Source organism: Trachemys scripta, chromosome 1 (genome assembly GCF_013100865.1).
Source record: "Trachemys scripta elegans isolate TJP31775 chromosome 1, CAS_Tse_1.0, whole genome shotgun sequence".
NCBI lineage: Eukaryota > Metazoa > Chordata > Testudines > Emydidae > Trachemys > Trachemys scripta.
Window position 1 is genome coordinate 64,942,093 of NC_048298.1, and position 23,800 is coordinate 64,965,892.

General features: G+C 39.3%; 1 protein-coding gene across 3 annotated transcripts in view; it reads left to right on the plus strand.

The window, feature by feature from the left end:
- LGR5 (leucine rich repeat containing G protein-coupled receptor 5) overlaps positions 1–23,800 on the plus strand; it is a 121,702-nt gene that overhangs the window by 69,128 nt on the left and 28,774 nt on the right. For all 3 annotated transcript variants that reach the window (XM_034771466.1, XM_034771476.1, XM_034771486.1), the window contains exons 3-7: positions 5,239–5,310; positions 7,220–7,291; positions 17,122–17,337; positions 19,591–19,662; positions 23,519–23,587. In XM_034771466.1, coding sequence (XP_034627357.1) covers positions 5,239–5,310; positions 7,220–7,291; positions 17,122–17,337; positions 19,591–19,662; positions 23,519–23,587 — 501 coding nt within the window. The remainder of the gene's footprint in view (positions 1–5,238; positions 5,311–7,219; positions 7,292–17,121; positions 17,338–19,590; positions 19,663–23,518; positions 23,588–23,800) is intronic.

Consider the following 23,800-nt stretch of genomic DNA (forward strand, 5'->3'; position numbering starts at 1 on the left):
TAATATTTCTGAAACAACAAATCATGGAACTGTGGGAACAAAAAAAAAATTCAACTTTTCTGAAATTTAAATTTAAAACATATACAAACAACAGAGGCCAGATGTTTGGTTATGTAAGGACTATAAACAAACTAATTCATTCCCCCTTTCAGAAATCATTAACTAAATGCACCACCATGGAGGCAGACAATCCATCCATCCTCAGCTCTGTAGGGGAGGGAGGTATTTACCCATCCAGTTTCAGATCATTAATCAAAGTCCATCCAAAGTCCAACTGAAGTCAAGCTTCCCTTGAATGACTTAGTGTAATGGGAAACAAAACCCCAGAAACAATGCACTCACTGGCTTTAGTGCTGAAGCATAAAAAAAATTCTAACTACACATGGAAATTCATTGTGGACTGTCTGAGAAAACATATAAGTGTGCAAATGCAGTCAATATGTTATTTAAAATTGCAAAGTATGCATGCATCTTTCAAAAACCATACAACCTTTCAAATTTAAACACAGACAACATGAACGACATCTGAGAGAAGAATAAACCCAATCTCCTACAGATTAGCTACCTGTGATAGCAACAAAAGAATTGATTTCCCTTTGGTGCCCAGATTGGGGTAAAATGGAAATAGCAGGTAGAAAAACACATGACAGCATTAAAAAAACTGTCAAGAATAGAGCAACCAAATTTGCAAAATGCCCTACAGAAGTGACCAGATAACTTTCACCCAAGAGTGTTAAACAAATTGGCCAAGGATCTCACTGAACCAGTATTGTTGATTTTAAACAAATCTTGGAACACTGGGAAAGTTCCAGAGGAATGGAAAAAAAGCTAATGTTTTGCCAATATTTAAAAAGGATAAATGGGATGACCTGGGAAACTGTAAGTCGGCTAGCCTGACATCAGTCCCTGGCCAAATCATGGAAAGGCTGGTATAGACACAATCAGTAAAAAATTAGAAGATGGTAATATAATTAATTCCAATCAACATCTTTTTATGAAAAATAAGTACTGTCCAACAACCTTGATATACTATTTCTGCTGTGATCACAGGTTTGCTTGATAAAAGTAACTGTGCTGACATAATATACTTAACACTTCTGTTGGTCCCACGTGACATTCTGATTAAAAATTAGCACTATACATAATCAATGCATCCCATATCAAATGGATTAAAACTGGCTAACTGATAGATCTCAAAAAGTAATTCTAAATGGGGAATCCTCAAGCAATGGGGTATCTTTCTATTGGGATCCTGGAGGGATCTGTTCTTGGCCCAATGCTTTTCTACATCTGTAACAATAATCTGAAAGAAAATATAAAATAATTGCTGGTAAAGTTTGCAGAGGACACAAAAATTAGTGGAATGGTAAATAATGATGGGGACGATTATGCAAACTGACCTGGATTGCTTGGAAAGGTGCACTCATTTTTAAAAAGAACAGGAGTACTTGTGTCACCTTAGAGACTAACAAATTTATTAGAGCATAAGCTTTCGTGGACTATAGCCCACTTCTTCTTCTTCTTATGCATCCGAAGAAGTGGGCTGTAGTCCACGAAAGCTTATGCTCTAATAAATTTGTTAGTCTCTAAGGTGCCACAAGTACTCCTGTTCTTTTTGCGGATACAGACTAACACGGCTGCTACTCTGAAACCACTCATTTTTAACACCACCAAGTGCAAGGATACACATTTAGGAACAAAGAAAGTAGACCACAATTATAAGAGGAAGGACTGGACCTCCTCTGGAAAGCAATGACTTTGAAAAATATTTAGGGGTTATGGTAGATAACCAGTTGAATATGAGCTCCCCATCTGATGTTGTAGCAAATAAGATGAATGTGATCCTTGGCTGCAGAAGCAGGGGTGGAATAGGGAAGTGGTATTATCTCTGTATGCAGCATTAGTGAGACCATTAATACAATCCTGAGTCCACTTCTCATGTCCACACTTTGGAAAGGAAGTTGACAAACTGGAAATGGTTCAGAAGAGAGCTACAAAAATTATTTGAGGTTTGGAAAACCTGCTGTAGAGTAAGAGCCTAAAGAAGCCCAATCTATTTAAGTTATCACAGTTAAGAGGTGACTTGGTCAGGATCTACAAGAATCTTCCTTTATGAGGAAGATATGTCTATAGTGAGGGCTCTTTAATCTAGAACAGTGGTGGGCAACCTGTGCCTCGCGGGTTGCACACAGCCTGTCAGGGTAATCCGCTGGGGGGGCCACAAGACAGTTTGTTTACATTGACCGTCCTCAGGCACGACCGCCCACAGCTCTCAGTGGCCGCGGTTCACTGTTCCCGGCCAATGGGAGCTGCGGGAAGCGGTGCAGGGGTGGCGAACAGCGAACCGCAGCCACTGGGAGCTGCGGGCGGCTCTGCCTGTGGATGGTCAATGTAAACAAACTGTCTTGTGGCCCCCCAGCAGATTACCCTGCCAGGCCGTGTGCAACCCGCGAGGCACAGGTTGCCCACCACTGATCTAGAAGAACAAAAGTATGATGTGATCTAGTGGTTAGAAGCTGAAGTTAGACAAATTCAGACTAGAAACAGGTACACATTTTTAACTGTGAGGATAATTAATCATAGAAAAAATTTACCTAGGGATATGGTAGATTCTTTCTTCCTTGCTGTTTTTAAGTCAGGGCTAGATGTTTTTCTAAAAGTCATGGTCCTGATGCAGAAATTACTAGATGAAGTTCTTTGTTTTAGGAAGTCAAATTAGACTAAAATATTCATCCTGCTGGCCGTGAAGTCTTTGTATGAAAAATGATAAATTACTCTGGTACATTTTCTCCCAGAGAGAATTCTGCAAAAAAGAACTTTGACCGAGAAAATCTTGGGCCAATTAGAATCAACTCAAATATATTCCAAAAAGCAGCTAAACTCACCCTTAATTTCCTCCAAATAGGCACAGAATGTATATTAATAGAATTATAATCCCAAACTTTGTTTGTTTGTTTGTTTCAAAAAAATGATTTTAAGCTACTACAATTCAAAATAGTGCAAGACACTAAATGTGCAATTCGCCACAAAAAGGTCTAATGAGGGTCTGAAAACTGGAAAAATAAGTTCTATCCTAGTGAAACACAACTGTAAAGGTGCATAGTGTTCCAATTAAATAGGCATGGGCCAGCTTTCACTAACAGTCCCCTCCCTCCTCTGAACAGCTGGGATCCTTATTCAGGAGCTGTTGAACAGGGGTGGTGTTCCAGTTAAAGCTTTACCACAGGGAATATTCCACTTCACGAAGAAAGTATGAACCTCAGCAGAGCCTTTTTGGATGGGAGTCTTTGGTATGGAGTTTTATTGCAACATTGGCCAAGTCCTTGTTACAGTGCTCTCTTTTGCTACTCTGTTGAGGGAAGGGTGACCCGATGGATTAGGATTCTAACTTGAGTCTTTGAAGAGCTGTGTTCAAATGCCTGCCCCTCTCCCCCCCAAAAAAACTCAGTGTGTGATATTGGACAAGATACTTAGCCTATCTTAAGGCTCAGTTGCCCAGCTGTACTTTTTGCCTCTCAGGGATGTTGTGGGGATAAATACTTTAAAAATGATGAGATACTCAGATACCATATTGCAGAGGGCCATATATGAATGATAGATCCATTATTTCACATCAAATATGGGATATTTTTTTTCTACACACTTCCTGAAGAATGCATCTCCTTTTGGAAAAATAGCAGACCTCACAAATGCATTTGTGATGTTTATTTATTTAAGTTTGTAAGACATCATCCCCATCCCCCCCAAAAAAGGCGGGGAGGTGCTATAGAAATGTGGATAAATGTAAAGTAATGCACATTGGAAAAAATAACCCCAACTATACATACAATATGATGGAGGCTAATTTAGCTACAACAAGTCAGGAAAAAGATCTTAGAGTCATCGTGGATAGTTCTCTGAAGATGTCCGTGCAGTGTGCAGAGGCGGTCAAAAAAGCAAACAGGATGTTAGGAATCATTAAAAAGGGGATAGAGAATAAGACTGATAATATATTATTGCCCTTATATAAATTGATGGTACGCCCGCATCTCGAATAATGCGTACGGATGTGGTCTCCTCATCTCAAAAAAGATATACTGGCACTAGAAAAGGTTCAGAAAAGGGCAACTAAAATGATTAGGGGGTTGGAACGGGTCCCATATGAGGAGAGATTAAAGAGGCTAGGACTCTTCAGCTTGGAAAAGAGGCGACTAAGGGGGGATATGATAGAGGTTTATAAAATCATGAGTGATGTGGAGAAAGTGGATAAGGAAATGTTATTTACTTATTCCCATAATACAAGAAGTAGGGGTCACCAAATGAAATTAATAGGCAGCAGGTTTAAAACAAATAAAAAGAAGTTCTTCTTCACGCAGCGCACAGTCAACTTGTGGAACTCCTTACCTGAGGAGGTTGTGAAGTCTAGGACTATAACAGCGTTTAAAAGAGAACTGGATAAATTCATGGTGGTTAAGTCCATTAATTGCTATTAGCCAGGATGGGTAAGGAATGGTGTCCCTAGCTTCTGTTTGTCAGAGGATGGAGATGGATGGCAGGAGAGAGATCACTTGATCATTGCCTGTTGGTCCACTCCCTCTGGGGCACCTAGCATTGGCCACTGTCGGTAGACAGGATACTGGGCTAGATGGACCTTTGGTCTGACCCGGTACGGCCATTCTTATGTTCTTATGTTCTAAATGGGAAGTATTGTAAGAAATTTTAGCAATTACATTGAGGGCCACATTTTTATAAAGGTGAGCCTGGGAAAAGATGCATGTCCCATTACTTCATGTGCAGTCATGGTAAATGAGCCATGATCATTAATGTGTGCATGTACTGTGACTGTGTGCACAATTGCATTAAAATGAATATACAAATTATGCATGCACAGATCTAAAAATATGAGCCAGAACGTTCCATAATACCACTGGTAGTCAGCCTATTTATATTTTAGTATTAGACATTGTTTACTCTTTAAAAAGAACAGTATGAACAATTAGATATGCATTGTAAACCATAAACTTGATTTATAGTGAAAGTGCATTTGTCTCTGCAGCCCAGCTGCCAGTAAATTGACTACACAGTTACAGGATTTTTTTTTAACAGTATATTAATGATGACAAAACAAGGCTCCTAAACAACTGCCTTTGGCATCTGTGGTTCAAACATACTCATGTTGCATTTTAACAACCAAATTAATTCCACATGAAGAGAAATGTATTTACCTTTTTTTTTTTTTTTTTTTTTTAAACCCTGCAGACGTCTTGCAGGAAATGGCTTGACATACATTCCCAGGGGAGCATTTGCTGGCCTTTTCAGTCTTAAAGTGCTGTAAGTAAACCGTGTGGTGTTTGATATATTTGATTTCCTAAATGCTCCAGGGAACTAATTAACATGTAAAGATTTGATCAAATAAATTGCATATTTTGATCAGTCCATTGTGAGCGATTCAGATGGAATGAAGATACGTATTAATATTTGTATATATTTGCTTTATCATATGGAAAATGTCCTAAACACAAATGGTTCTAAAATAGCTTGCTCATCAACTAAATGTCACTGTACAATATCAAAGACAAAAATTGTTCCAGTTAATAGTTTCTTTAACTGTCCACAAAAGTTCTAAATTCAAGTCTAAAAGCTTCGGAGGCATTTTTAATGGTTGGATAAAATTGAGGATAGTTTTTCTTTTAGCTTTTTGAGGGGCAAGCTGGATAGATTAATTACTGTAAACTAGGCATAATTTAAATACAGCTCTCCGTTCATATCTAAATCTTGTATCCTCGTGGATGTAATCAATTCAGGATAAGCTCGGATCTATAAAAAAACATCTAAAGAATATTATCTGCCTTTTTTGTGTTTATTTTTTATTAAAAACTTGTGCATTTGAGAAGTATAATACTGCACATAATAAAAGTTGTAAAAATAGGATTATGGGCCAAATCCCACTCTATTTACTTAACTCAACTTCAGGGGAAGTTTTGCCTGGGTAAGGATGTCAAAATTTGCCCCTTTTGAATAAAATGCCAACCACCTATTCAGTATGAGCCAAATCCAGAGATCCTATTCACTTCAAGATTATGCCCAGCCACTGCAAGATGTGTAAGTGGGGAGATGGTAACAAGGACTGTCTCGCCCCTGTCCTCTCAGGAGTTGGCACAATAGCAGTCTTTGGCTCAGGGAGCTCTGGGGCTACCAAGGGATAGTGTTACTGTCAGAAATACCTCCTCTACTGGGGACCGAGAAGGAGCAGAGCCAAAGCCGCACTACCCCTTTTGCAGTGACCAGCTCAGCTTCTGGCTGGACATAGAGGATAGCTAGTCATACCCCCTCCGTACTTTCCCTTACTGGTTGGCTGGGCCTTAACAGCACAATAGAGTCCTTCATTTTTACTCAGGCAAAGCCTTTTTGCACAGTGGGAGTTTACCCAGGCGTGGACCTCTGGCTTTGGCACTTCTTGGGTTTTTCTGGAAGTCCTCTGTTCCTGCCCTAGCCCCAAATGTTTCATCAAATTCAAAAGAAATGAAAAGTGAATTTTGGCCCCTGAGAAGAAGGTGGCGTGACAGATATAGAATGGATTGTTTTTCAGGTCATTTCCTTTTTTGGTGCAACAAGGAGCAACTTCCTCTATAGACTTGAAAAAATTAATCTCACCAAGCCAAATTCTATAATCTTTTCTCAGGCAAAACTCTACCTGGGTCAAATTTTAAAGTCTTCACTGAGAAAAATTCCAATTAGCTGTAATAGCTGTTTTCTTGAGTAAGAATCTCAGGAGGTGGTCCATTGCCTTTGAAATTTTGTCTGAGTAAGAAATAGGAAGGGACTTGAGTTTTTGGGGGGAGACAGGTTCATAAGTACCTGAAAAGAGTTAGGAGAACAAGTTCCATTGAAAGCCAGTGGGACTTTGTATTCTGAACTGCCTCAGATGCTTTTGAAAATCCAGCCCTCAGCTAGCATGCTACTATTAATACAGTTAGTTCACGCTGCAGGTATTTGCTCACCTTGAGAAGACAAATCCACTAATGAAAGAATGCAAAATGTGAGTTTTAAAGGTGGTTTAGTAATTTTTAGATATATGTGTAAATTACATCTTAATTTGATAAGGTCAAAATCTGCGCCCCATAATACCCATACAATCCCATTCCTGGAGTTTCATGGGTGAAAGAGAGCAAAATTTGGCCTAAAGTATGTAAAGTAAAATAATTTTCTTTTCTTACATTGTTTCCGGATTTTAATGAAGAATGCTGCAGAACAATCAGTTAAAGCAGGTTCCCACTGAAGCACTCCAGAACTTGCGCAGTCTTCAGTCTCTGTAAGTATACTTGATATACTACACTATATTACGTTGTTAATGTAACTAATTTATAAGATAATGTTGTTATCAAATAGTATATTTGGTCAACTTTTTCTTCCCAACTTCCTTTGAATTCATTTTCAACTACAATACCATATTCTTCAATTAAACATCAGAAGTGACTTCATGTGACAGTTGCTTTACAGTACTTTAAGATGGTTCAAAGTCTGAGCAAAGATGCACTGCACTGTGATACTTACTGTTCGGTCAAGTATAATTGAAAATAGAAATTGCTTTCATGAACACTGCTGATCTTTCTCATCATTAAGGTTTCCTGAAGAACACCTTTAATATATTTTTAAATCTCTAAATGACATTGTAATTAATTTTTGTTTTACAACAGTGAAAACACTATTAATTCATCTTTAATTCCCTTTTGTGTCATGTGCTTGAAGCACACAAGGCAAACAGGTCCCCACACTTATATGACTTGGCTGTACCATATTAGCCTCGTCTGTGAGTCCATTTTATCGGAACTATTGCCCAGGTCCAAAGACCAAAAGTTACCATTAGCTGGCTGTTTAGTGGCTTGTGTGAAGTGATATGAGTTGTCTTACAGTAGTTCCCAGTAGACAAGTAAGAAAGGATAGTCTTGTGGGTAACACAGGAGTGGGGGTCAGTAGATAAACATTCTATTTCCAGATTAGCCACAAACATCTGTTGTGACCTGGGCAAGAAACTGGAGTCTAAAGTTTCAAAAGTATTGACTAATTTTGGGTGCTGAACTTCAGACATCAAGATAGCCAAAGCTGGGCACTCAAAATCTTAGGTGCCTTACATCTGGGGACATGTGAAAATTCAGACAGCAACTTCTCGGTCCTTCAGTTTTTCCCATCTGCAGAATTGGTGTAAAGCCCATCCTCTTCACAAGGGTGTTGGAGGCATAATTAATCTTTGTAAATTTTTTAGCTCCTTATGTGGAAGGCACTAGAAAAATTCAAATATTTAGTATCATAAAAATCATTACCACAGTTTGCACTAATTAGCAACTTCATTGGGAGTCTGCAGAGAGGATGAGGACTCAGAGAACATATAGACTATGCTATAGACTGGCTTAGGTCAGAGTTGAGACATATTGATGGGGGTATTGTGGAAAAACTTGAACTGTCTCAGATTATGCTATAGCCTTGTTCTGTGTATAAAGAGAAGCCTCCAGTATCTTTTGCATACACTAAATTTAGACACATTTTTAAAAAAACCTGAAATTTTTTGTAATGATTTCAAACATAAAAAGACATCTCTGTGACTTATTATTGCCCATGCATTCTTATGTCTGTCTTGGACAACATTTGGCTTTTGTATTTTCAAAAAGTTTATTACAGACACTAGTGTAAAGCAATCTTAAGAACTGGTTATCTAATAATCGTTACTTCCTTCAGCGGCCTTTTTCTTTATTGACCAGAGACAGCATAAAATATCTCAAGCATGTGCTTTTAAGGTTATTCTTCTTTCCTTTGATTTTCATGAAAGTCATGAGAAAACCTGGTCTAATGACTACATTTGATTTTTCCCCCTTCTAAACATAAAAAATAATATCTTGCTAAATCTCATTATTCTATAGGTATTTGGGGCTAAAACGTGATAAGGTAGGCAAACGGGTTTTTTTGTTGCTTTGAGAGAGACTGTGGAATTTTCAGCACAGTTTCTAAATAAAATGACAGTATCTCTCATTCTTTGTTGAGAATGTCTTTCCCTGAGGTGGGAAAGAAGAAGCTGAAGAAGAAAACCATAGGGTTATGTGGTCTGTGTAAAAGACTGGTATCTGGTAACAGAATTAAAATAAAAAAAAGAATGACAGAGGCCAGTAAGAACTTTAAACAGCTGTGTAGCAGACAGAAGATGGAGTGATAAGGGCTTGTACAGAAAAGCTACTATCAGCTGAAAGAAGATCATTGGCAAAAGTGAACTCTTTGAGGAAAAGAAAACCATGATTCTTTTGTTTGTTCCAACTGGGTTGTGCCTGTCAGATAAAGGTGTGCAGAGATTCAGTTTCTTGTTTCATAGAGTGCAGTAATTTTTTGTTCAGAAGGTGACTCTTGCTTTGGTTTCTGATTTACAATAGGAATTACTTTTTGAAACCCTTGAAATAACAGAAGTTCTATCAAAAGAGTAATTAAAAGGTTAAAAGCTCTTAGAAACCTTTTACCAAAGCAAAGTTGTCTTTAGGATAGCCAGGTTTAGTATTTATTTATGTTTAACTTTATAGTCTGGCATGATTTGTGTGAGCCTCATTAACCCAGTCCTTAGGCTAGAGTAGTTGTGAACTGCTGAATGTTGGTGCCAACTCTCTCATCCTTTTTTTTTTTTAACCCTAAAAATATTATCGTGTTTAGGGGTGGGTAGCCAAGCTAATTCTATTGCTGCCTTAAAGATGCGTAGCTGATCATGTGACAATGCTAAATTCATTTTATTAGTACAAAAAGCTACAACTTTTCCCTGCTCACTCATAGCACCAGTTTAATAGCAATTGTTTTATTTATGCATAAAAATATACATTATAGGACAGGCTTTTCCTCCATTCTCTGGTGTATAGATATGTTTTAATCCCCAAAATTGAATGAATGTATTGGAGAATCAAGCAATAATTAAAATCCTCTTCAATTTTACAAGGGACTCTACCCCCCTTGTCAACTATGAGGATGTACTAGTTCAACAGTTCTTAAAGGCATCAACTACCTAGGTTTGAGCCAAATGATTACGTGAAACACAGTGTTCCTGTATTCATGAGGGTTTGAAGGAACTAATCAAAGCACTTTCGTTTTGGAAGTGCCCAAGTCATAATGGATTCACAACTGAGTTCTACAGAATCATGCCTTATAGCGTACTGTAATTTTCATCTGAAGTACTGTATGAAGTGAAGGAAAATAATGTGAAATACTAATCCCAACAATAAGGGCACGTCTTCACTACCCGCCGGATCGGCAGGTAGCGATCGATCTATCAGGGATCGATTTATCATGTCTAGTGTAGACGCGATAAATCGATCCCCGATCACTCTGCAGTCAACTCCGGAACTCCACCACAGCGAGAGGCGAAAGCGGAGTTGGTGGGAGAGCGGCACTGGTCGACTCGCCGCCATACTCACAGCCAGGTAAGTCGACCTAAAATACACAACTTCAGCTACGTTATTTGCGTAGCTGAAGTTGCGTATCTTAGGTCAACCCCCACCCGTAGTGAAGACCTAGCCTAAGATTGCCATTCATTTCTGTTACACCCAAGAAAGGAAAATATGTTTTCAAGTATCATGGATAAATGTAACTAACATTATCACTGATTTGCCAGGACTAAGATATTTGTCCATAGTGTTTGCCAGTGTCATTTGAGTGCTGTCTACTTTACCTTATTCACCCTGAAGTTTTTTTAAAATAGAGCATCAGCTGGTGCGCTTAGTTGTTTGCATACTGCTCAAGACTCTGGCATCCCCATTCTTGCCGTCTGCCTTGATGTCAAGAAGGTATATGAATAAGCATATATGTTCTAATGCCCCAGAGGTTTTTAGATGTGGAAAATTTTAATAGAAAAGAATTGTTTCTGCAAATGTTAATGCAAGAAATAATATACAAGTTTACCATACAACTAAAGAATTAGCAGACCTCCTTATATGAATGTTTTTAATGAAAAGGAAAGAAAATCTTACATTCATAATGAAGAAACTTTTTGCCATTTTTAAATTTTGATTATTTTAGCATTGTATACAAAGTTCTGAAACTTTGATGAAACTTTACGCTCTGTTTAGTCTCATGTTTATACACCATTACTAATGAGTAACGTTACGGTTGCTCAACCAACATGGAAATAGCCAAAAATCAATGACATACTAGGCAGTGCTTTCTTGCCCATAGCTCACTATTCATAAAGGGCATTAACAAACAAAGAAATGCATTCCCAGTAATATGGATCATTTACTCCTGCTCCCCTAAAATTCAACAAGAGTTTTTCTATTGTCTTCAGTGGGCAGAGGATCAAAATAAAAAGATAGTTCCTATACTAAACAGAACAAACGTCTCTCCTGAATTTATTGTTGTAAGTCATCCTGACTTTATAGGAGGCAGGATATGAAAATAGTACTAGTAAGGTTTCAATAAGATTTTTTTTAAGTTGCCCAAAGCATTTCTTAAATAGCTTTTATTTGTCTTTAATCTATTTGGTATATACAGGGTACATGATTATCAGGTTTGATGTCACGTAAAGGTTTAAGTGGCAATTATCTGGGATTTTCTCTATAATTCATTTGTGGCTAGAGTTGGATGGGAAATGAAATTTTCATCCCCCAAGAAATTTTGACATTTCAGAATTAGTTTCCATTCTGAATTGGAACAAAAAAAATGAAATATTTTAAAGAAGGAAAAAATCCAAAGAGGTTTGAATTGGCATTTTGAAATGGAAAAAAATGAAATTTTGTTTAGAAATGTCAACTCAATTTTTTATTCCTTCAAATGCAAAAATGGAAAATTTAGTCAAAAATAAATATTTTTACAAGAAAATGTTGATTTAGATGAAGCCACATTTTCCTACAAGAAAAATTTTCATGCAAAAAGCTCTACCCATGTTGCCACTCAGGAGGGATCCCAATCTAATGTCATCATACCATGACACATTATCACTATATAATAATCAGTGAAACCTGTAAAGTAATCATCCTTCCTAGGAAGCATGCAGTCTTAAAAGTTGTCTACATTCACATTGAGCTTGATCCTGGGGTGCAGGTGAAGGTTGTTTGTGTACCTGCAAAGCTGCCTTAACTATCACTTTTGCATTCCCCTCATTCTGCCACATGTCTGTGCTGGGTTGGCCCCCCTGTGCAATGTTAGAGCAGCCTAAGGATCACTCTGTCTTACACTGGGCTGCAGACAGTCATAAGAGGTTGGAATCAAACAGGAATCCGCTTAGCACAGGGCCATCCCAACCAGCCCTCCTTTCTTTGATACACTAGCGGAAGGGAGGGAGACTGATGTGAGTACCCTTAGGCTGGCTACATGCCTCAGGAAGATCACCGGTACTCTGGGGGATGCTCCCTGGGCAGGTTCAGCCAGCTGTAGGACCAGAGTAGGCTAGCAATGCGGTGCAACAGTCTGCATTGCATTGCATCAGAGATCCAGGCGCCTTGAATGTAGTTCTGCTTCACCTTAGTGGAAAACCACCTCCATTAAGCAACTGATTTTGTTGGTCCCTTTAGTGGGTACATGGAGGGTGGAGTTTGTGGCACAGCCAGTGAGAAAAATCACAGACAGGGTTTTTGTTCCATAATAATGACAGTTTTATGTTTAAGAAAAATATCCTCTGACCCTGGTCCAATAGCTGTACCCCTGAGAACAGCCTGTAATGTTTCTATGCCATACAGTACACATTTTCTGGTCAGCCATGAGCCTTCCAATTTCCCAATTTATGTTCTTCCAACACTTATTAATAGTTTTCATATTGTAGCTGTAGCAATTCTTTGGACACTCAGCCAAAGAAGAGAAAACTATCACAGCTCCTAGACACAAATCTCTGACGTGGTCCAGATCTGCTCTCGTACATTGTATGAGCCGCACACTAGGCCTAAGGCCCAGATCATTTCCGTCCAAGTGAATCACCACAATGACTGGCAGATCACAGCCTCTTAAGTCCCTGGTTAGATGTTGCAGAGTGGGCAAACTCAGATGTCAACACAGGCCACCTATCTCCACCCAAATCAGTCAGTAGTCAGCAATCCCCATGTCATGGTTTGCCCCTGGCTCTCCCACAAACTTCTGCAAATCTTGTGATCCAAGAATCACCCACAGTCCATACATTGGCAATCCTGGCATCGCACATATTTCTTTTCCCTCAGTGGTCAAGGTATGTGTACTATCAATTCCAAACCTCCATGCTGTGTGTCTTTGGAAATACCACACTAATCTTCCCTGAGATCCGGAAGTAGCCACTTACTTCCCCCACGGGCTAGTAAAATACAGATTTTATCAACCAACCTAAGGCTTGCCTACCACCTGTCCTCATTTCCTGGCTTCTCCACAGCGACAACCCCTCTCTCTGTCCCCCCTTCTCTCTCTCTCTCTCTCTCTCTCTCTCTCTCACACACACACACACACACACACACACACAGTCCTCTCCAGCTTCTTGCCACCAAATATAACAGTTTGGTTAAACCAGCTACTGACTGTTCTGCACACACAGAAGCCTCCCCATAAACTGAAAACATATTCTATTATAACAGGCACGACTTGTAGCAAGAAACCTGAGTTATTAAATCTTTATTGCACAAGTGTACAAAGCTCAGACTAAAAATGTCAGTTGTGGGACGTTCACCAGGGGCAATGGCTTTGGCCTATCCCCTCAAACTACCCACGCAAGCATAAAGTGACTGCAGAGAAACCCCCTCGGGTGCACAGTGATTCTTCTAGACCCTACATCTATGAAAGTGAAGAAGTGAATGTGTTCTTAGATACCATTCTCAATGAGTTAATCGGTGGGGCCTGCGGACCCCAGTTTGAGAAACACTGCTCTAGCCATTTGTCTGTATTGGCACATGTGTATTGTAACAACTGTACATTTTCTTAAATACCATTCTCAGTTTAGGTCCCCCAAATATTTATGGGTTCCATGCATTATCTTGGGTAAAATTTGACATAATTAGACCATTTTGACCCACATCACATCAGTAGTGTGATCTCTATCTCTGTGCAAAAACAAAACAAAACAAAACAAAAATCACCTAGAAACTTTTTGAAAAATGGCTACTTTATAGGGGGCTTGTATTTCCACAACCCCTAGCTCAAATTACCCCAAATTTGGGTCATTACCCCTCAATTGCACTCTTCTGAGGCATATCAAATTTCAAAGGAATCCAATTAAGCCTATTTAAACCTTTAAACAGAAGTTCTGACACAATCTTAACTATAGTGATGGGCCAGCACCACTATAATCTTGTCCCAGTTCCTTGGGCATAGTTTGGGGGGGGTTAGGGAGGCATTGCCCCCCCCCAACAGCAATCCTTGGGCAGGCACAGAATTTGCACCCCCAGTCAATTGGCCTGACTGGAGCTTCCACCCCAAAATATAGTAGTCAAACTATGCCTAAACCCAGATCCTATATACACTGACAATAGTCCAGAATACCAGTAATAATTATGGAAGGAATTAGTGTTTTATTCTTAAATCTGAGAGTCAGCTCTTTTACTTTATCCACTTTTAGAATTCTGCATGAATAGTATCTTTACATGAGCTGCAAAACATATGGTCAGAGCATACACAGTACAAACAATTACAGTGGACTACATTCTGCATAATTTAAGCATTTACTTTGGACATTTTAAGTGAGCTCATGATAAATATCATGCTGGATGTCATTTTATAGGCTGCGTATCAGAGGAGATCAAATATTTTTGTATCCCTAAATTGGCTTTCTTTGGAATATAATAGATCTTTTAAACGGCCCACATGTTAACTATATATTTTAAATTATAAGTAAGGTCATGTTTATGAGTTAATGGGTTTAGTTTTGAAAGTGCCAAAACTTTGATCAACATGAGTAAAAAAACTGGCTGAAAACTATGATTTTGCTCAATGTTTTATACATCAGTATAGATTATTTATATGATGCCAGGAAACACACAACCACTAATGAAATGTTTTATTATCTGTAAGTAGGAAAATGGTACTCAGGAATTTATTTTAAAAAAAGATTAGATAACAAAGAAACATTTGTTATTTATACATTTTAAGAGCACTTGTAAGTCCTGCAACTACACTACATACTGTATAAGCCATAGTAGTTTCCTGCTTTGCCATAAGTTATATTGAAACAATAATTCACCTAACTTTGAATCACAATTAAATATGACTGCACACACACACATACATACAGGGGACAATACCACTTACATTTGGGAATTTATACTTTCAACTAACTCAATTTCTAAATTTTCTGTAAAATATGTGGAGGATGAAATCCTGATCCCACTGAAATCAATGAAAATATTGCCATTAACTTCAGTGCGGCCAGGATTTCATCCATAGTTTCTGGATCATCTAAAACAAAACAACAGACTGAGACCCCACATGAGACAAGATGTTAATTGCAATACAGTAACACATTTAAATTGAATAAAGCCTCCATTCTTTAATCAGTGTAACTGTCAAACTAGTGCAACTATAACTCCTTAGTTTACATACAGACATCACATAGACAAGAAATTTACTTCTAACCAAACACAAAGAAACGCCATCTACTCGCTCAAATTATACCTTATTTGAAAACACAAGCAAAGTATGTTGTTGCCTGGGGAGTGGGGGAGGTACAGCATGGGTATTTCTAAACTTTTCCAGCCTCACTCATTGTTGACAGACCCTTGAGTTATTTTGGAAGCTCTGTCTCTGCTGCTTGCCATGTCAGTTATTATAGTGAAAATTTAATTGTACAAGGGCTTTGACACTGAACTTTATAAATTTGTTCCAACTGACCTTGTCTCAGTTATTTGCAAGTCTGGCACGGAGCCTTAGAATTCATTATTGGTTCTCATGCAGTAGGTAGAAGCACTGTGGAGTAGGAGACAGAATGGACCCGACATTTTGCATGACTGTAAATGAAGAAGCACTTTAAATAAAGAGATTAGTATGCTTGCCACAAAGTGTATTCATTCCCCCTCTCTCAAATGGACCCAGTTCGGGTTGTGAAGGATTACCTCCTTATGCTCAGGGTGCATCTGTTTGTTCTGTAATGTTTTCAAACATGCTTTTGAAAATTCACTACTGCTCCTTTTAATAACATCCTGTAAACTGGCAGCCTGAACAAAAGTGCTAAATAATTACTTTTGTAGTGCAAACAAGTGTGCAAAGTCATTAAAGCAGATTAGAAGTAAGTAGAAGCATAGAAGAGTTATGATAAGCATACAGATCACATATATGTTCCCTGACATTTCAGAAAATTGAAGTGTTCTTCCAATTGTGCTCTACCAGGAACACAAAATAAAAATAATTTTAAACCATTGATTATATAGGGCCTGATTCTTATCTCAGACCCGTTTATGCCCTTGAAACTGCATTGATTATTCCTGATTTACACCAGTGTGAGATCACAATGAGGCCCATAGAATCTAGAGAAAAACAAATCATCTGTTGTGCAGGTATTCTCCCTGTGTTGGTTCTGCAGCAACCAAACTGCTTTAGTTTTTCCTACGGATGAAACCAGCTCATCGGTAATGCTGGTGCAAAATAAAAGGAAGTCGTCTCTGCCCTGCAAATGACATGTTAACTTCAGCCTTCATGAGAAACACAGGAAGAACCAATATTTCACCAAATGTAATAGATACAATTAGTCAGAAATAAAAATTTCTTTTCAGGCTTCTAAGATGGTGCTGAAAACTATGGAGAGTCAAATGCTTCTTTCAGTTACGCAGAAGCAATCTCACGGCCCAGAGACATTAAAATAATGAAAGTCTCTGAATGAATTTCTGACCTAGTTTTTAATCCCTTAAGGTGACTGAGAGCTCAGAAGGGGAAATAAACTCATTGCTCAGCCCATGGAGGAGTGCCATATCAGTCCATAAAAGAGTCACACTGATGGCTCCAAAATGAGTTCAGTTTAGATATTGACTATAAGAATGTTGACCATGGTGTGGGGCCTCAAGGACCAGAACGTAAAGTAGAAGAAAATGTGGGTATCTCCAGAGCATCAACAGGGGATGTGATGACCCTTCCCCCCACCCTCCCCTTTGGAGCACTCTGTACTTGACAGTATCCTTTTACGTCTGTTGTGTCGATTCATTACATTTTTCTCAGAGTCAGTATTCCAAATTTCTGGTTTTTTAGACGCCTGGATGCCAACCACATCAATTACGTGCCACCCAACTGCTTCAGTGGCTTGGTCTCTCTTAGACACTTGTGGCTGGATGACAACTCTTTGACAGAAATTCCTGTGCAAGCTTTTAGGAGTTTATCAGCACTTCAGGCAATGACACTGGCATTGAACAAAATACATCACATACCAGACTATGCTTTTGGAAACCTCTCCAGTTTGGTAGTTCTGTAAGTTTTATTGATTTTTTTTAAATGATTTTTGCAAGACCTTGGCCTCTTTGTAATAAATTATTTCAAGATGGATGCAATGTCTAAATTAAGCTTTGTAAGAGATACTTTAAAACTAGACTCCCCAAAAATGTGAAATGATCTGTAAACCTTGAGGTTGGTTAATATGGGCTATTGTTTTATGTTATGGTTTTAGCATTAAATTGATATTTTGGGCTATAAACCGGACACCTCACATAACACATTTTGTACAAGATGCATCATTATTATGTCATAATCATATCATAATCCTACCACTGTGATAAATACGGGGTGCAGAGTATCACAACCATAGAAGCTCATCCGTCACCTCTAGCAAGTGCAGAATGTGAGCAATACAATTATACGAGGTACAAGCCATACAGGGTAAGCAGAAGGAATTCCATCTACCACCTTGTGGACAGACTTTGCTCTCTGCCTGTGTGGGTACAGATTGAGTTTCAGTATGAGATTTTAACCTTTTTAGATTTTAACCTTTAAAAGAATGGGTATGTTTCATTTGGCTGAGCTTCCAGATCCCTCAGTTATTTTTCATCATGTTGTCAACCACTTGTTAAGGTAGAGATCTTCTCATGCCCCAGCTCTCCTCCCAGTCTCATTTCCCCACCTTCCCTGCTGAAACTTCAGTAACATTAGGACAATTAAGAAGACAAGATGAAAATAAGCTTCACTTGATGCAATAGATGCTGCTGCTTGGCTAGGTCCCCTCATTTTGTATCTGCTGTTTATCTCCTGTTTCTGGGTGTAAGACTTTAGAGTTATTAGTATTTAATCACCCCTAACTATCTGCAGCACCCAGTGTTCCAGTCTCTCCAAATCACTTAGTGTGGTTCTGTTCACATGTTTTGCTACCCTCTCTCCAGTTCTGCATCTTAAGTCAGTGGGAAAACTCACATTGGCTTCAATGGGAGCAGGATTGGACCTATGGTCATTAAAGATGCAAAACTAATTGGAGTTTTGGGGCAAATTCTTCATACTGCTATAGCCTAAAAGGTCAATATAGTATTTGGGATTAAAATGATTGAGATTTCTTCCTAGAGAGGAAAAAAAAACATTTTTTGGTACAATATCAGAATCTCTATCTTTTAGAATCAGTTCATAAATAGCTGAATACAGTTTGTGTAGGTTCTGAAAAATTTATCAAGAGCTTTTGATAACTAAAATACTTCTGTGTAAAACAAAGACATGGATGAGAATAGTATCTGACTCTCACATTCACAGACCTTCTCTTCTTTTATGTACAACTCCCACAGTTTCTCTCCTACCATGAGGGCGGAGTGAGGAAGGTAAAATAGGAGAGAGAAGTCAGCTGGAAAAGCATTCTCTTAAACAAAAAAATGCACTGAAATTCCACCAAGTTACATCCATCCATGTTACTAAGCTACACAGAGCAATTTCTCTATTAAGATCTAAGAATTTAGAAATAGGCATAAGCAGCAAAATTCTAAGCCAAATTTTGAATGTCCCAAACTTTCAGATCTGCAGGTTTGTTTCAAGCCAATCACTACCAAAAAGTCAAACTGAAAATCCTATCAATTACATAACATACCATTGGAAATTAATTGTTAATTATGCTAGTGTAACAGGGAGGAAGTCAAGTTATAGCATCAGTGAGATCAATTATATTTACTAACTCACACTGAAATTCTGATTTTTGGTCATGTGAATATATCTGTTTCTTACTACACTTGGTCAGGCCTCATGTACATTTTGTCACTTCCCTGCTTCCCATCCTGCCCACTCCCCATACCCAGCAAAAAAAAAAAAAACACCCACACAACACTTTTAAAGACGTTGTGTCTAATTTAAATATATATTTTTAAATCACCAGTGACCCTATTTTTAAAGTTTCAGAACACTTAATAGGAAATCCCCATGTGTCTAAAATTAGAACGTCGGGGTAGGCACTTTTAAAACAAGTATGAAGACAGAAAACAAATACATTAAATGAAAGAATCACAATCTCTGCAGTTTAAAAGCAAAACCTTTCTGTGGAACCAAATCAAAGCCTGGGTGGGTGGGTGGATGGGGGGAGGGGAGGGGTAGAGGTCGGGGAAATGCCCTCCTATACATGCTCTTGCAAAAAGCATGACTTGCATATAATCAGTGCATGCCTGAAAATAAGTTTCTTTTGATTTAACCATCAACATGTTTTGCTTAACTCCACTGTGTGCAATGTGCTTTCCTGACTGTGCTCTTAATGTTCCCCTGCAGACATCTCCATAACAATAGAATCTACTCCCTGGGAAAGAAATGCTTTGATGGGCTCCACAGCCTAGAGACTTTGTGAGTTGACCTCTTATTTGTTTCCCTTTTTTTTTTTCAGTGTTTTCATTAATATTCTGAAAGAATAAAAATACCAAACATGCTTTTTGGCTTGCTTAATTGCTAAAAGCCAAACGTGCTTTTTGGCTTGCTTAATTGCTACGGGCTCTGGATGATTGTTTACAATGACTGCAATACACATGATTGTGTACAGTGATCCTATTTCTCAACTATAAAACTACACTGCTTTTTTTTATAGGCAGCATTTATTAATAAATTATTTAATGACATTTTAAAACTGTACCAGGCGCAAAATAACAAATGACTATTCAGAGATAGTTATTCTTGCTTTGATAGTGCTACAGTATTTGTTTGTTTATCTTTAGTCAGCAACGCTAATTGACATGGAGGTTAAGGAAAAATTCATTGTAACCAAAAAGCTTTTAAGTTTGCAGAATGCATCTTGCCACATAGTGTGGTTGCGGAAGCAGTCAGATACTTTGACCTCTTGAACAAAGGAAAAGCTCCAGGTAGCATCAATTACAAACATGTTCTTCTTTTTAAAAAATTGCTCCAATTGTTAGTCTTTAAAGGATTCGCTTGAAAAGTTTCTGTGTTAGAGGGATAAAGTCACCTTAGCACCTACAATAGTTCAGTAAAGTGCAGGAGGTGAACACAAGGCTTCCCTGAATAGCATAAGAAAAAAAGAATTCTGGGAAAAGAAGACTAAACAGGAAAACAGCTCCAAAGTTTAAAGGAAAGTAATTTGCTCCAGACATGCACAAATAAAGATATCACCATCTCTGTTTGGTATTGGAGCCCTGACCCACTAATGCCTAAGGGACAATAATCCTTGCATATCTATTCCCCTTCCTCTCCTATACCACAACCAAGTGAATCCTCTCTACAGATCATAACCAACTTTACCCAACCAGAGCACTTCAAAAGGCCCAACGGCTTTGGTGCTGATGCAGAAGTCATAGAGTTTCAGGCCAGAAGGGACCAATAGATCATCTAATCCAGGAGTCTCAAACACGCGGCCCTTGGAGCTCTTCCCTGCGGCCCGCCAAGCTCCCCGCGGGGCCCCCACCCCCCAGTTACTTCCTGTCGCCGCCAAACTCCCCTCACCCCTGCCCCCACCCGAGTTATTTTATGTATCAGCTAAGCTCCCCATGTGCTGCTCCCCAATGTCTGGGGCCAGGTCTCTCCCCTGGCCCTGCCTGCCGCCCTCACGCACCTCCCCCGAGTGTCCCCCGGCCTCACTTGCTGCCCCTTCACTGCCCCGGCCTGCAGCTCACGCTCAGATCTGCAGGCTTCTGGCATCACTTGCTGCCGCAGGGTCCTAGTGTCCCCCTCCAATAGGGTCAGGGCAGGCTGTCCTTCCCCTGCCCTAGTCCTGAGCCTCTCCAATGCCCCAAACCCCTCATCCCCAGCCCCACAGCCCTCACCCCTGCACCCCCTCCTATCCCCAAACTCCATCCCAGAGCCTGCACCCCCACCCCCTGCCCCAGCCCGGAGCCTGCACCCAGCACCCAAACTCCATCCCAGAGTCTGCACCCCGGACACCCTCCCAGATCCAAACTTCCTCCCAGAGCCTTAGGCAGGTGGGGGCGGAGTTTGGGGGGAGCAGGTTTTGGGCACCACCAAAATTTCTACAAACCTGCCACCCCTGGAAGAGGCAGAGCAGGGGGGGAGTGGTGGTGCAGCCCAGTGCAGTGGGGGGGGCTTTACTGAGTGTATATATATTATTAAAACTGCTTGGAGGAGGAGGTGGAGAAGAGACGGGGCAGGGGCGAGGCCTCATGGAAGGGGTGGAGTGGGGGCGGGGCCAGGGGCAGCGACGGGGGGTGTCAGTGATGCGGCCCTCGGGCCAATGCACTAGTCCTCATGTGGCCCTCGCGGTCATTTGAGTTTGAGACCCCTGATCTAATCTGACCTGGTATATATCACAAGCCACCACAACCACACAGCACCAGCACACTAAACCCAACAACTGAAATTGGACCAAAGCATTCCAGCCCACAGGAGACTAGACTTTTATTTGCCACAGGAAGAATGAATAAACCAAATGTCAAACAAACATCATCAGAACCTAGTGGTTGGTTTGCTTTTTAATCCACAAAACCATGCACTGCTCACTTTCCAGTTGCATTAGGATCGGGGGGGTTAATTTTGATCACATAAACTAATCCTCTCTACTAGAACTTGAGTTTTCTATTGTCAAGAGCACCCTGCAATGTTACAGCTTTGACTTTTACCCACTGTGCATAGAGAGAAAGTCCCTCAATAAAATACCAGAACAGAAGAGGAAAAATGTGATTGTTCTTTAAGGAGACATACACACAACAGTATGCAACTGTCCTGAAATGGGGGGAAAAAGCAGTGATTTTAGTTATCCTCCCAGCCCTGGCTAGCTGGTGTGAAAGGGAAGAAGATATAGATGACAACCTTGACCCTGGAAAGCGGGGGGAGAACTTGGAGAATATGGTACCTGCCACAGTCATGTTTATTATTGCATTGGTTGGCATAACCATCAGTGGGGAGGCTGTTTTGGAATCTGGCGTCAAGATAGCCAATCACCTGGGCTGCATTGGGTGTCACAGGGTTATCCTCTTCCCAGTCTGGGCAGATCCATCTCAGCTAGAGGGCCAAACCAAATTACAAATGTTCATTATCTGTGTAATCAACGCACAGGGCCTGAAGGGATTTACAAACAGGAAGAAAAGCCCTGTTGACTACCGACAGCAGTTTCCTGCCTGTGTTATTAAGGATGATGATATTTTGTTGAAGTCCAACGTGAATCATTGTTTCTATTTAATTTAGTCAAATTATCTCTTATTTAAATTGTTAAAAATCTATTCTCTACAAAGCAGAAGCTTCTACGGTGCTCCATGGAGCTGCACAGTTTGACAAAACAGACCTTTCTTCATTTTAGTTTCAACTGCATACTTGGGCCAAATTCTTCTCTCAGATGATGTGCATGGGTTTCCCAAGCCAGGAATAAGCACGTGGCTAGTGAACGTGCTGGAATGAGGAAATGTCTCACTAACAAGCAGTTCTTAAAATGGAATACCAGGTTGCTAACCTAAATAAAATATTATTTTTACGACTTGTGTGTGGCGAGGAGTTGTTGTTCTTTCTCCTTTACTCCGTATTGATATTGTCAACCTTACTGCAATCTTGAAACCTCAGAATAAGTGAAATCCTCACCCCATTGAAATCAATAGACGTTTTGCCATTGACTTCACTAGGGCTGGGATTTTGCCCAATAACTATTTTTCCATTGATATTTCTCCTTTGCTATTCCTGAATATTTATCTTTCTTATTTTCACATACTGTGCCAAGAAACAGGTCAGAAAAGAAAATTAAAGCATGATAAACATGGGAGTTGGAAAAGAGGCAAACTGAACCTAAATAATGTGACATATGAACCATGTAAGATTCAATTCACTGTACAAGTACAGGCATTTATTTTAAAAATCAGTTTTAAGATGAAAAATGCCCAAAATATTTCTATGTAAATATTGCAAAGTTGTCCATAAGTAAGGATAGATTTTCCTTTCATTCTTACAAATGAATGGTGGGGAGGAGAGATCAGAAAATAGCAGGTGGCTTATTAGGATTTGTAAATGTCCATATTTTCTCATTTCCAAATTGGTAACACTTAATTAAAAATAGCACCATGATCAAAAATAAAAATGATGATCTGCATTGGATGGCGTTTATTAAAAAACATCACATTTTGAGGATTCCCTAGCCTTTGGACCTATTTCTTTATTTAATGCATGAAAGATGATACTTCCTTACAAATCCCAACAAATTCTGATATCCCTTAAACAGTGTATAACCTAAATTATGTGATCTATTTTTATGCAGAGATTTAAATTACAACAGTCTGGATGAATTCCCCACTGCTATCAGGACACTCACAAACTTAAAAGAACTGTAAGTATTGAACTCTACCTTATTGAGAGGATGCTTTGGACAATGTTTTTTATTTGGGAAAAGCTGATGATTTCTATCAGTGCTCTTTAAAACTTTCTATATCCTGGAAAAGTGAGCAAACATGCCAACATATATAAAAGAAAATTTTCAGCATTTAATTTATAACATTTAACTTCGATAACTTTTACTTGTTACAAATGCTCTTTTGTACTG